This window comes from Periplaneta americana, chromosome 4, assembly GCF_040183065.1.
Source record: "Periplaneta americana isolate PAMFEO1 chromosome 4, P.americana_PAMFEO1_priV1, whole genome shotgun sequence".
Taxonomy (NCBI): Eukaryota; Metazoa; Arthropoda; class Insecta; order Blattodea; family Blattidae; genus Periplaneta; species Periplaneta americana.
In genome coordinates, this window is record NC_091120.1 from 148,102,689 (window position 1) to 148,117,067 (window position 14,379).

At 33.7% G+C, this 14,379-nt stretch overlaps 1 protein-coding gene across 4 annotated transcripts in view; it reads left to right on the plus strand.

Annotated features, from left to right (window-relative positions):
• The window catches only part of LOC138698300 (cytochrome P450 4c21-like), an 88,106-nt gene that overhangs the window by 57,946 nt on the left and 15,781 nt on the right, over positions 1 to 14,379 (plus strand). For all 4 annotated transcript variants that reach the window (XM_069824111.1, XM_069824112.1, XM_069824114.1 and 1 more), the window contains exons 4-7: positions 6,072 to 6,162; positions 8,360 to 8,545; positions 10,339 to 10,408; positions 12,983 to 13,109. In XM_069824111.1, the coding sequence (XP_069680212.1) occupies positions 6,072 to 6,162; positions 8,360 to 8,545; positions 10,339 to 10,408; positions 12,983 to 13,109 (474 nt within the window). The remainder of the gene's footprint in view (positions 1 to 6,071; positions 6,163 to 8,359; positions 8,546 to 10,338; positions 10,409 to 12,982; positions 13,110 to 14,379) is intronic.

A 14,379-nucleotide genomic window follows, 5' to 3' on the forward strand; every position in this document is an offset into this window, starting at 1 on the left:
TGGGTAGTGATTAGAGTTCAAAAATCGTATTATTTATTTTGTGTTTAAAAAAAGGTAGAAAATTTGCACCTTATTGTGCGTAGTATCTCTGCAGATAAGCCCTTTAAAGAGCCTCGTTAAATTTCGAGGAGCATGTAATTCATACAACTACATATTTATTTTTTAAATACAGTTTTCCGTAAGTTTATATTTTTCAAACTTAAATGCATTTTTGTCTGAAACCACTGAATCTATTTACAAGAAATGTTTACAGTGTTTTCTGGACCCTGTGATCCTCAAAGTAGATCCACGGGTTTATGAATATCACACACAAAACAGGAAAGAATATATTACATGCATTGAAAAATGCCAAAAATTGTTAATCAAAGTTCAATATTTTTTTTCTGTTTCACTAAGGGTCAAATATTCAACTAAATTTTGCTTTATAATTTACAATGTACACTACTTGATAACATAAAATAGTACAAGGCATATGAGTGAAGATTGTAGCAAGTAATATGTATAATGAAAAATATGCAAGTTCAATCATAAGACTTATCTTTGCAAATATTTATTTGCTATGAAGATATGAAATATATAAACGTTTTCGCCTTATTTGGCATCATCAGATATAATAAAATACGTGATCTGGAACTTGAGTAAATTGACAAGCGAACAATATGATATATATGGTAAATGGATCTTCATGAGTTTTATGTATGGAGTTATTAGTAAGTTTGTTAGAACTAATTTCAATACAGTGTGAGTTAGAAGGAATCGAAAAATAGTTACATATACATATAACTCATGTTACAAGTATATATACATGGTTAGATGATAAGCAGTTAAATTATGCAGAGTAACAGCGATGTTAAAACTTTGGTTATCATGTATATCATATTGTTCGCTTGTCAATTTACTCAAGTTCCAGATCACGTATTTTATTATATCTGATGATGCCAAATAAGGCGAAAACGTTTATATATTTCATGTCTTCATAGCAAATAAATATTTGCAAAAATAAGTCTTATGATTGAACTTACATATTTTTCATTATATTACTACACTTATCTGAACACAAAAAATGAATTGCAAAATAAGTAATATGTACCTGAAGCTTGAGATACATTCAGCAAAGTGGGAAAAGACGTTATCAGTTAGGACCTTATTTTGAATTTGGATAAGAAACTAATTAGTTGTTTTTATATCACTGAATTCAGAATGCTTTATTGTATAAATATGTAAATTTTTATTCCAATTTGAACATTAAAAACTTATTGAATTAAACTTTTGTACTGGAATTCTTTAATCGCACAGGCATCACTACCCATCAAGTAATGTGTACCTGAAATTTGAGATACATTCAGCAAAGTGGGAAAAGACGTTATCAGTTAGGACCTTATTTTGAATTTGGATAAGAAACTAATTAGTTTTTTTTATATCACTGAATTCAGAATGTTTTATTGTATAAACATGGACATTTTTATTTCATTCTGAACATTAAAAACCTATTGAATTAAAATGTTGTACTGGAATTCTTTAATCGCACAGGCATCACTATCCATCACAATCAGAATCAGAGTCCTCATATAACAAATTCTTCTCTGTATCATATAGTACATTAGTACATTTCTTAAGTGATTTAAGCACTATCTGAGTTTTCACAGCATTCCGTGAAGCTTTGATCCATTCACAAACTTAGTATTTGCGTATAAGACGCACTCTGTTTTCGGGCCCATATTGAAAGAAAAAAATTGCGTTTTATACACCGTGAATACGGTAATTAAAACTATATTTCAGTGCATTTATTCTATAAGCAATTGAAACCATGAATTTCAAAAAAGCACAAGTCCACTTACCAAAAATTTGATATAAACAGGTTTTCTTTGTATTTCTTTAAACCTAACAAGATATTACTTTGATTTCTTTCTGTGTATAGATATTATAATGGCTTTGTGGCTTACAAAGTATTACATCAAATCTATGAATGGATTCAGTATAAAAAATGTTAAAAATCGTGTTTTTGTGATGTTTTGGAAATCCCTGAAACTCTTTTTAACCCTTTTTAACACACAGACTGCTCAACATACCGTAGCTTCCCCTAACTATGGTCCACATTTGTCACATTTTTCTTTGTATATTCAGTACTAGTCATCCAGATTAAGTGAAATTTTGGCTTCGGACTCTTGTAAGTTTATATTAAATAAATATTGACATATGTGTTTGAAATTATTTAATTACAAGTGTTAAAAAATAATAAGCATTAGTACGTAGTTGTATTCTGAGTTGCCCAAGTATGGTCCACTCATATATTTATGCTTGAAAGCATGAATGGACTATAGCTGGAGCTGTTATTATGCGTAAATCAATACATTGAGTTTCTAATTTAAGGGTAGAAACATAATCTAGCACAGAAATATTAAAAATAAATGAAAAGTACATGGATTCTTTTATTAGTACACATTACATAAACACTCAATAAACAAGTGAAATATGAAAGTCATTTTTCTGCAATAATGAACAACTACACTCACCGGCAAAAAAAAAAAAAAAAAAAAAACCGGGCCACCTAAAATTTCTCAATTTTGTTTTCTGTTTTTTTTTTTTTTGAGGTGAGAATCAGAAAATCCTTTATCAAAAGTGAAGAAACGATTGCTTTCCAGAAAAAAAAAACTTATTCATTATCATTTGCGCTATTATTTTCAACGCCAAACAATGGATATAATTAAAATGTGTAAAAACTTACAAATTATATCAATTTTCTTCCAAATGTTCAACTGATTTTGTGGCCACCCAGATGTTGGTAATAGCGGGTATTATTTCCCCGTGACTGTACGACTGTTACCATTCGCCGATTCAACCCTTCGATCAGATTCTGGATGTCAGTCTGGTCGATTCTATTCCATTCTTTACTTAGAACATTTCGGAGCTGCTGTAAGTTGCTGTGAGGAGTTAGGCGACTTCTAACTTGCTTCCCTAGCAGTCCCCACACTTGTTCAATAGGGTTTATATCAGGACTTCTTGCTGGCCATGCCATTCTATTCAATCCAACGTCGTGAAGGAACTCATCCACGATTCTTGTAGCATGAGGGCGTGCATTGTGATGCATTAACAGGAACGTTTCACCAATAAGTGGGGTATATGGTACCATATGTTAAATTATACCTTCTTCGATGTATCTTGTAGCAGTCAAAGCACCTCTATTAATGAAAACAAGTTCTGTGTGAGCTTCATACGAAATGCCACGTAATCGTTCAACATGATGTTGCTGGAGCAATTCTAGGCCTTTAGCTGGTCTTCTGGAATCAGCCCACATTCATCCAGACGTATTTTTACAGTTCTCTCACTCACGTTAACTTGTATTATTTTCTGGAAGGTTCTTCTGGTCTCAATAGCTGTGGAATGGCGATTTCTTAATGTGTTTAGGACAATAAAATGGTCGTCACGAGCCGAAGTTACTCGTTTTCTCCCTGAACCGAGTCTCCTGGAATAACCTCCTGTCTCTCTAAAGCGATGGTACACTCGTTGTACGGTCGATCGAGGAATCCCAAGAACTGCAGCCACATAACGCTGACTATTCCCTCCTTCTATCAATGCAATCACTTTTGCTGAATCGGTAGGACTTAGTGACATTTGTATACAATGAAGTACTCCAATACTGCCTCAAAAGAGCTTACCAGTCTGTAGACATCTTCAGCTTAGCTCGAAATGAGTCCGAGAAGTTTACACACAATATTAAAGAAGAACGAATCTTCTTTTCAGATCATTGTTGGCTATTACGTATTCAGTATTACAGTGTTACGTATCACAAAATAAATGAATAACTAAATGAACTTCAGTACACCTACGATTATTAAAAAAATCCTCAATTTTCAAAAATTTTAAGGAAAATGTAGTTGGCCCGGTTTTTTTTGCAGGTGAGTGTATATCAAAGAACAAAAGTACGGTATCAAAATAAACTAACACATTCTTAGCAAAGTATTATGCAAATCAATTCACTGATAATATTTATTTATCGTACTGAGAACTACTTCCATTAGGCTTATTTCGATCCTTTGAATCTCCACTTCTCTTGTAATTCTGAAATTGAATCATAATCTGTATCCAATTCAATTTCACCGCTCTCATAGTCACTCACAGGGACGGTTGTTTTCCTTCTACCCTGAAGTTTTCGTTTTACCGGACCATCATTCGTGCTAGTACCATTGATCCTGGAACAGCCTGTTTCTTTGTTTACTGGACTATAATGTTAAATGGCGTTTTAGAATATACTGAGATACCGTATTTGCAGAAGTAAATTATCACATTGATCACATTTTATTGAAACAAATATTTCAAAATGAAACACAACTATGGTCCACGAAAACTTGTGGTACATAGTTGAGGACTGACTTCTAGCCTTGAGGTTAAACATTTTTCACGCAGAGTCCTTAACCTCTGCCAGTGTAATTATTACGTGAAAGTAAACACTATATAGCCAGGTTTAATTGTACAAAAAATCATATATCTATAACGTACCAGTTCTACAGAGGAGAGCTTAATAAAACAGACAATCACAAACTGAATGATTTCGTGTCTTCACACATTTAATAGAACGATCCACACTGACCTTGTTAAGCATCCATATGATTGCCACGTGTAATGGTAGATAGAAGCATCTATGGGGAACATAATTCCATCACAGTGGCGCCTCAGATGGCAAACATCGAACTCTTGGGGGACTAAGTAGTACATAATGCGTTTTGGACCATAGTTGGGTACCTGGACCATAGTTATGGGAAATTACAGTACCAATGAAACAGCAATACTACAATCAAGAAATACACACCATGAAATACATAGAACAAGATAATGTATACAAGCCCAACATAATAGACATCATAAAAAATGATAGAACATAATGATAAGAAACAAAGAAACACAACTAAAACACAACAACATAAAAATGACATCACATTAACATACGAAAAGGAAAACACACACACACACAAGATTGCATCTTCATTCAGAAAATGAAATTGAATTATATTATTAATTTGATCCTAAAGAAATCCCGGCCGCCTAAGTCACTCATATGCGTTCCCTTCTGTATGATGACCTAATAAAATGTCGAAATATGGAGTAGATCAAAAAGGTAAAAATCAAAGGAGAGGAGTTCAATCCGGTGCTGTGTATGCGGCCTCGGTTTAGCTCAGTAGTAAAGCGGCCATTGGTTCGATCTCCAGTGCCGGATCGAATTTTTCACCATTATTAATAAATTAAATTAAATATCGTATATGCAACACAAAAATTCTACAAAATCATCTAAAAACACAAACAAGACAAGCAAATACAACCTAATAGACATACACAAACTAACATGCAATAGTTATAACAACTTCTAACTAAATCACACAATATCTCCAAATCCGCAGAACAGATCCAAACACCAACCACAGCTACAGCAACATGGAAACAGACATGGAAATCCTTCACATCGAAACGTAAAACTATACATAAAATACACTAGAACAGTACGAAATATACAGACAGAAAAAGTACATTCATAACACATCCTCCATATACAACTAAATTTCAGAACACACAGTATTTGACTCCACACTACCAAAACACATATGCACCTCCCAGCAAAACAAATGAAGAAAACGGAAGGGGCAAGAACCTCACTAGTTTCGAAGATGGCTGATACGAAGTCGAAACTAGTCAACTAAGTAATTTACAACTTCGTGTTTATTTTAATACATGGAAGATGTTATTATAAAGTAAAATCAAATTAAACTACACAAACACACCCCCACAGAAAACACAAACGAAAGGCGCCAAGACTAGCAACAACCAGTTCTGAAGTTGGCCGATAGCAGGCTGAAACATGTTAACGAGGTAATATAAAATATTTAACACAAGAAAGACAAATAATACTTTTTCCGAAGTTGTGTAATCAAGATGTATAAAATAAAAATTGAAATTCTCATTAAAGGTCCGATTCACAAATATACAAATTCCATTCCGAAAATACATTGCGAAACTTGAGATATATGTAGTAGCCCACGTAATGGAATTTCATTTATTATATTACCAGATTTTATTTACAGACGGTACTCAGCGACACGAAGATGATAGATAAGTCTGAATTCTACAGTCTTCTCCATCCCTGGCTTGGAACTGGTCTACTCACTTCCACAGGTATATTTCCATTACTCAGGTCCTCAATATTACATATTCTAAACATTATTTTAACTTTTATGCTAACAAAATGTCGGTTGAAGCATGGAGTCGATCACACAACCTTATTCAAGTGCAGAGGTAATGAAAACATGGAGTTATAACTTCATGGCGTGAAGGTGATAACTTCATCCTTAAAATAATTCAAATAACTATTTTGATACTTGTAACAGTTTTTGGCATTGCATTACCAAGATGGCAGGATATATTCTTGAAGAAATGGTGAAACATATTCTTCACAGCGGTTAAATGATAACGTAAAACAACATCCAGGCGTCACAGACAATTCAAATCGTAAGTCGTCTTATGCGTAAGTAATAAATTCCTTATCTAAAAGTCACATTTAGTAATCGAGACTTCAGGCTCAAGGTACCTTAAGTTGAAGCATTAGTATACAGCTAACTAACATTCAGTGCAGTTCAATTTAGTTTATAGGAATATAATACACATCATAACAATCAATCTTCATTCATATATGACCCGCTCCTTCAGAAATTTAATTTGACAGGAAACTTAAGGAACTCTCAATGATCGGGTGAATCATCTACATTCTTCAGCGAATTGATTTTATAAAATTTATTTTAATCCATACGACAAAAATAAAGTATGACTTGGATATGGCTACTAACTTATTAAAATGTCCACAAAGCACTAATTTTCCTATATGAACAGCGAATCTTTCCAAAATTGAACACTAGTATAGCTGACTGTAAATATTTTACTGTTTAGTTGCAAAGCGAAGAAATGTATAGACCCTATTTTAAACTATATTGAGAAATACATTAAACACATTTGGATATGAATATTTTTATAATATGTACAGTGATAAGACACGGTTAGAAGTAACACCTAAGGAAAAACAGTAACCTGAATATGACAGTAATTAATACAATAAGTAAATTATTTTAGATACCCTCTAAAAAGAGGTTTTAAATGCATTTTCAATATTTGTATTAAATAACACTGAGGAAGAGACATGGCCCACTCATTTATATCGTAGCCTATGACTAAAACTTCTAACCCGTTCGTATAACTGGGACCGACATTGTACTTCTGGTGACTTCACATAATGGGACTATATTGGCGAATATTGTAATATGAACTATTTAATTTTCAATATTAGAAAGTTTTCGCACCCTCCTGGACGCTAAACTATTAACGCTACAGTATGTTCACGTCAATAATGACGTATTTGGTGACGTATGTTAATGTTCGTAAAACTTCGAAAATAATCATTATACGATATTTGCAATTCCTTTAATATTTATCATGACTTAGCTCCTATGATAGTCAATTAATTGCACTGTAATTTTTTTAGTCGATAACTCAATGTCTAGGGAAAGCGTAGAAAAAACTCTAAATATAAATCTTTTTTTGATACGTGAGAAATAATACTAACTTCAATGTGATCTGTTCATAATAGACATTTACACTTTCAAAAGTAGGTAAGCAGCAAACATTTTTATTTTTCACGTTAGATGGGGGTCAAAGCGAGAGAAATGTTGAGAAAGAATGGAAATTACTTTTAAAAGTGGTCGTTACACAAAATCTTCACTGGTGTCCAAGTTACGACGAGTTAAAAAAGGTGCGTTTTTGATTGACGGAGCAGTCACGACTCAACATTTTGTCTGTTCGAATCTCAACGAAAAATTGTTTCCTGTGCCTTCTTGTACTCCTGAATGAATAACTTATTCATCTTGAGCTGTTCTAAGTAGTAGTAAATCTCAAACGAAATCCCATGTTTTAACACCGAATTAGGCCTATAGTAAACTTCATTCACATCACGTTATCCGGCTAGAAATAGCGGGTTCCGCTATTGAAATAACGTGAGGTGAATGGCTCTGATTGGCTCTTTCATCAATGACGTCAACATAGGATTAGACGTTTGGCAGGCGTCGAGGATGAGAAAGCTCTTCATTATATAAGCAACAAATAATTTCTACTCTTTATTTTCCATTTAATATCATATTGAAAATACAAAGATTTATGTATGACTAATCTATACTAATTCTCAGCTTCAACCAAAAACATACTACATTTTTCTGCACACCATATTATTTAAATACTTTCCATTTTAAAGTTGCACGAATATTCTTAACACAAAGAATTATATAATTCAGATTATTTTAATAACGAATTGTACCTTTGATTTTTATAGGACAGAAATGGCACTCACACAGGAAGATTATTACACCCACTTTTCACTTTAAGATACTAGAAAATTTCGTCCCAATATTCGCCGAAAATTGTGATGTTCTAGTAGACAAACTGAAGAAAGAAGTTGGAGGAAAAGCATTCAACGTCTACCACTACATCTCTGCCTGCACCCTGGACATCATTTGCGGTAAGGGCCGTCGTTCGTTACAGGTAATAGAATAAAAAAGAGCTGAAGTAATCACACTTAACATGGAATTTTGCAGGAATGATATGAAACAATAATATTACATTTTGGACCCGTAAAAAGAGCAAGCAATTTACATCCCGGTTTTCTACATTTTAAATATATATGAATTACTCTTTCTGTCGAAAAAGAGAGCCCAGCTTTCTCTAACCGAATGTAAATGTTACAGAAAATCGGTGAAAAATTATCAACTGAAGCCCAGAAAAAATATTTCAAATTCAAAGAAATATAAATGAATCGCTGATTGCAAAAACACCTTAAGTAACAGAATACAAATTCTCAGAAACCTGAATAAATATTATAACGCCTAAATGAAATGACTCAAAAAGTTAAAATAAAATAACTGATTATAGAATGCATTGTTTCACATAATATCCCAAAATTTTAAATCAAAAATGGAATTGCAAATATAAAAATAAAAAATATTTGTTTACGCGGACTTAGGTTGTGTTTACAACCAGTTCTAAAAATTCGTACTTGGTCTAAAATAAATATATTCAGATTATTTAAATTATAAATAAACTTCAATTACATTATAGAAAAATAGGTTTGTAAGCATTTCCATTGTATTAACGCTACACTTCTTATGTTTCAATATTTCCCACATTATTTTATTATTTATTACGTTATATGAATTTTGATTGCCACTGAACATAGACAAACATTTTTTTCTATTGAAAAACCTTAGAATACACAACTACAAAACACATTCTACATCTTTTAACACTTTACACAACAGCTGCTGACCATGCCAGTATTTCACTCCAGAAAGAAGAAGAAGATTCATCATCAGAGACATACTGAACACACTTTCTAATGTCTCTCAGTTTCTTTACACATATTGTTACTCTTCAATCTGTGTAGGCTTCTTTTGTTGGTAGCTCTGGTTTTCTCTTGGGGTCTATTTTCAAGGAAAATCTGTGATTTTGAAGACTATGAATGAATTTCTTAGTCACAACAACTCCTAGTGTTGACATGTTGTAACAAAAATGGTAAAATGATGATATTTTCATTTGAACCTTGTTGGATTTACTAGTACTGTGGTTTTGGTAATACGAATTCACAACATTTTGTAATAGTCCAGTCTATTTGAAGAAAAACAAAATAATAAATTATTAATGAGTATATGCAAACATTAAATTTATTAATATGAAGTGAATAGAAAATTAGTATTGACTTTTATTTATTCAATTAAATTCATAGCTAGTTTTACAGTAGTGGCAATAATACTATTAGGAAATAGCAGTAGTTAATTACAGCACGCTACTGCATTTGATAATAATTGAGGACGTCACCCGAATAAGGGCGTACGAGTATAGAGCAAAATGTAGTTCCGGTATAAAATACGTTCAATGTGTGTCAGCTGTCAGATTGATCATAGTAATGTCGAAAAAGTATACTTTAACAGTGGAGAAAAACTTTTTCGACAAAACTGTGATGAACCTGACAGCTGATAAACAATTGAAATTAGTTTATATCAGAACAACATTTTGCTCTATACGCCCTTATTCGGGTAACGTCCTCAATTGAGGCTTGTATGCCATATTTTCTATATCTGGAATTTTCGATAACTCGAAGCATTACGCATTTCCCAAAGAACTTCGAGATTCAGAAATTAGAACTGTATAGGCCTATCAGTGCTACGCCTTTTAAACACTACAAGAAGTTTGGAAAGAGAATACTGATCTTGCACTAGCATAATTACTATTAAACACGTGTTTTGCCATTATTCACAGAATCAGCTATGGGGACATCTGTAAATGCACAGAAAGATGGAAATTCAGAATACATCACAGCAGTATACGAGTAAGTATATTATGATAATATTAACTATCATCTACTTTCACGTCGACCTGGTTGGCGAGTTGGTATAGCACTGGCCTTCTATGTCCAAGGTTGCGGGTTCGATCCCGGGCCAGGTCGATGGTATTTAAGTGTGCTTAAATCCGACAGGCTCGTGTCAGTAGATTTACTGGCATGTAAAAGAACTCCTGCGGGACAAAATTCCGGCACATCCGGCGACGCTGATATAACCTCTGAAGTTGCGAGCGTCGTTAAATAAAACATAACTTTAACATTAACATCCACTTTCACTATTGGACAAAATAAAATTGTATAAAATTATATGAAGGATAATCACGGAGTTATTACTGACGGTATATTGTTCATTGTTAAAGCCATTTTCAGCCAAGAAGTCCACATGAACATTTGTCCCAATACTCAATATATTTTACATTTTTAAATATATTCATATTAATTAAATACACGTAAGTAATAACTCCGTTACCTACTTGAGATTTGAAGAGGAAGAACTAAAGTATTTTAGTTTTATAAGAAATCTAATTATTCTACACAAAATAAATTAGAGAGAAAGGCATACCATAAGTGTAGCAAAATCAATGAATTTGTAGCTTGGAGATAGCATCGAAAACATTTTGTAATACATCGCAATGAGTAAATAATAGCGCGTATTATTAGGACTAACACTTTTTGGTGTGTTTCGACAATGTACAAGGGAGGATAGGAAAGTAACGCACAACAATTATTTTACGAAATACTATTTTGGTTTGGACGTTCAAACTTGGCAGATAGTTTGAATCTTGCGCTACAGACAGCAATGATTCGATCGGATATCACCCTGGCGGAACGAGCTGTAACTACTGAGTAAAAAGGTCACGTTCTCTACTATCGTTCACTTGTGAAGGGCAGCGAGGTGTAGTCCGTTTATTTTTTTGCGAAAAATGAAAAATTTGAGTGAAATCCACAGGGAAATAATGGAGTTGTATGGCGCTTGATTGTCTGGACCATAGCAACATCTCCAAGTGGTGCAGGTTCTTCGAAAAAATCCGCCGACGAAGCACGTTCCGGCGGACCAGTAACCGCTGCAACACCACTCAATGTCAGAGGCATCATGAAGGCGGCAATCACCCACCCTACAGTCCAGGCCTCGCACCGTCTGACTTTCACCTCTTCGGACCAATGAAGAAATTCCTATGAGGACAACGCTTCGGTTCGGATGAAGAAGTGAAATCAGTCGTGCACAAGTGGCTATAGGCTACGCCCAAAAGACGGAATTTTATGAATGAGGTGTACTGAATATGGTGTCACGATGGAGAAATGTATCGTGTGACTTGGTTCAAATGTCGAAGAATAGGTAAAACCTGTAGCTTTCTTGTGCACTATTTCATTTTGTTTAGCTATGAAATATGTTGGCACAAAAAATTGTTGTGCATTATTTTTCGATCCACCCTCGTAGTACCTATTTGACTGGAAAATATGCAATAACCATGATATTTTTATAACGTGTGACCACTGAGCGTAACTCCCCCTTTATAATTTGTCTATACAGTCTCAAATTTTCAGTTCTCTTTTCGGAAAGCATTTTTCCATTTAATATTCAGTATATGAACATTTATCTCAATAATCCATAATCAGTCGGTATTTCATCGTTAAGAGTCTTGACAAGAATATTACTGAGAGGGATGTGACGTCCATGAGAAAAATTATGATACAGTGTATTTCCTTAAAATACGTCACCTTATGAAACTAAACCATATAAATACAAATAATTTACATTTTAGTTCAAAGTTTAATTTATTATAGTCTTTCATACTAAATAAAATTGTACTACAATCTACTGATTATACAATATCTAATTGTAATTACAGATTAGAGTTAATTATTTAATCAACTTATTCTTATTCTATACAACAACATACCTTATTTCTCTCTCCTTTTTTTTTCTTTTTTTGTTTGACATCTTGTAACACTTACATACAGATAAAGCGTTGAGGGCTCCATACACGCAAAGACTTACCGAAAGACTTATCTGTACAGCCTTACCTCTGGGAAGTATGTCAGAATTGGATCATTCTCCAGACTTACCTCTGGGAAGTATGTCAGAATTGGATCATTCTCCAGACTTATCTCTGGGAAGTATGTCAGAATTGGATCATTCTCCAGACTTACCTCTGGAAAGTATGTCAGAATTGGATCATTCTCCAGACTTACCTCTGGGAAGTATGTCAGAATTGGATCATTCTCCAGACTTATCTCTAGGAAGTTTGTCAGAATTCGATCATTCTCCAGACTTACCTCTGGGAAGTATGTCAGAATTGGATCATTCTCTAGACTTACCTCTGGGAAGTATGTCAGAATTGGATCATTCTCCAGACTTACCTCCTACACTTCCAGTTCACAAGGAGTCGTAAGAAGTCGTTTAAATCAATTATCCCTATTCCTCATGGAGAAATGTGATCACTCGATGCATATTGTTGCTTCATGATTCTACGTTATAGAAATATGTAAGAATGGTTTCTCAAATAGTGTTCATTTGCATAACATTTTGTTTAGCTTTTTTACACTATATTTCGATTTCAGACTAAAACACTGCTTGTCAGAACGAGTTTCGAGGCCTATACTCCTTCCTAACTTCATTTTCAATCTCACCAAGTGGAGCAAAATTCAAGAGAAGAGTCTGAAAGTAATACATGGCTTTACTAAGAAGGTAAGATTTCTAGCTTTAAGAAGCACTATATTGGATCGGATTGAGTTTACTATTATGGAGAAGGTGGGCTTTATCATCAATGCTACAATCTTATGGTTTATTATTTTTGCTTCTCATTATAACGATAGACCTACGTAAACACTCTTCGACACTTCCCTGGATCAGTTCAAGCGAACTTTTAACAATAAATTTCCTTTAAAATATCACCTTGGAATTTAATTTCTTCTCCTTCATCACAAAACCTGCGAGCTGGTCTTTCCTCCAAGATAAAATTAAATTTAATCATTTTATCGAGGACATTATTCTTTAATTAATCATACTAAGATATTATCACACACGATCCATTAGGTTACTTAAAATCAGTAATGTAATATGTATAGGTGTACAGACCGATTATTTAGTCCTGACAGCTCAGCGACGCGAAAGAGGGGAAGTAATAGGAGTAGTGGGGAGAGTTCTGTAGTAGAGATAGGAGTGAACTGTCAGTAAAGAAATACTGTACAGCTTAACTGTACTGGAAACACACCGCTCTACCGCATGCGTGAAATCCAATCGCTCTGAAAGCAAGCGACTGACTAACCTGAACATCCCTTGGCGTAACTTAATGGACTCGCCTGACCCAGGCGCACATTGTAGGAGACTGTCAGGAATAAATAATCGTACTGTACTAATAGGAATGCAAAGAGCAATATTAGGATCCGTCTACGACGGTGACCTATCATGACTTCAACAAAATCCTGTACAACCACGTCCGTTCTCGCTTCACATATTCTCAAATTAGCAATTGATCTCAGTTTTCTCTTAGGTTTCTTTAAGTACAAGTTATACCTACTGATTTCATGTCAACAAATCTATAACTTAAGCAAGATTCAATATTCGAAGACTCTGTATATAAACTGGCTTGAGTGTCCGTACATTGGCTGTTTCAGAATTACTTCAGATTCTCATTCTTGATCATTAAAGCAAAAATGTAGAACTGAAGCAAGCAGTGAAAATGAACAATCAGTAATACAATTGCAACTTAAGGCGATTTTTTAAATTTTATTTGATTTCAAATTAAGATATAGGTACATATTTTCATAAGTTTCATGTATGAAGACAGCTACAATAGGCCTATAGTTAGATATATTTATTTATTTATTTATTATTAATACCACGTGCCGTTCTACATAAGGACATAATTCACCAAGAAGATCATCGCGTCTGTGAAGCTCTTAGGTGGAATGAAAAATGACACTGATAAAACAAATTTAAAATAATAACATAAAAC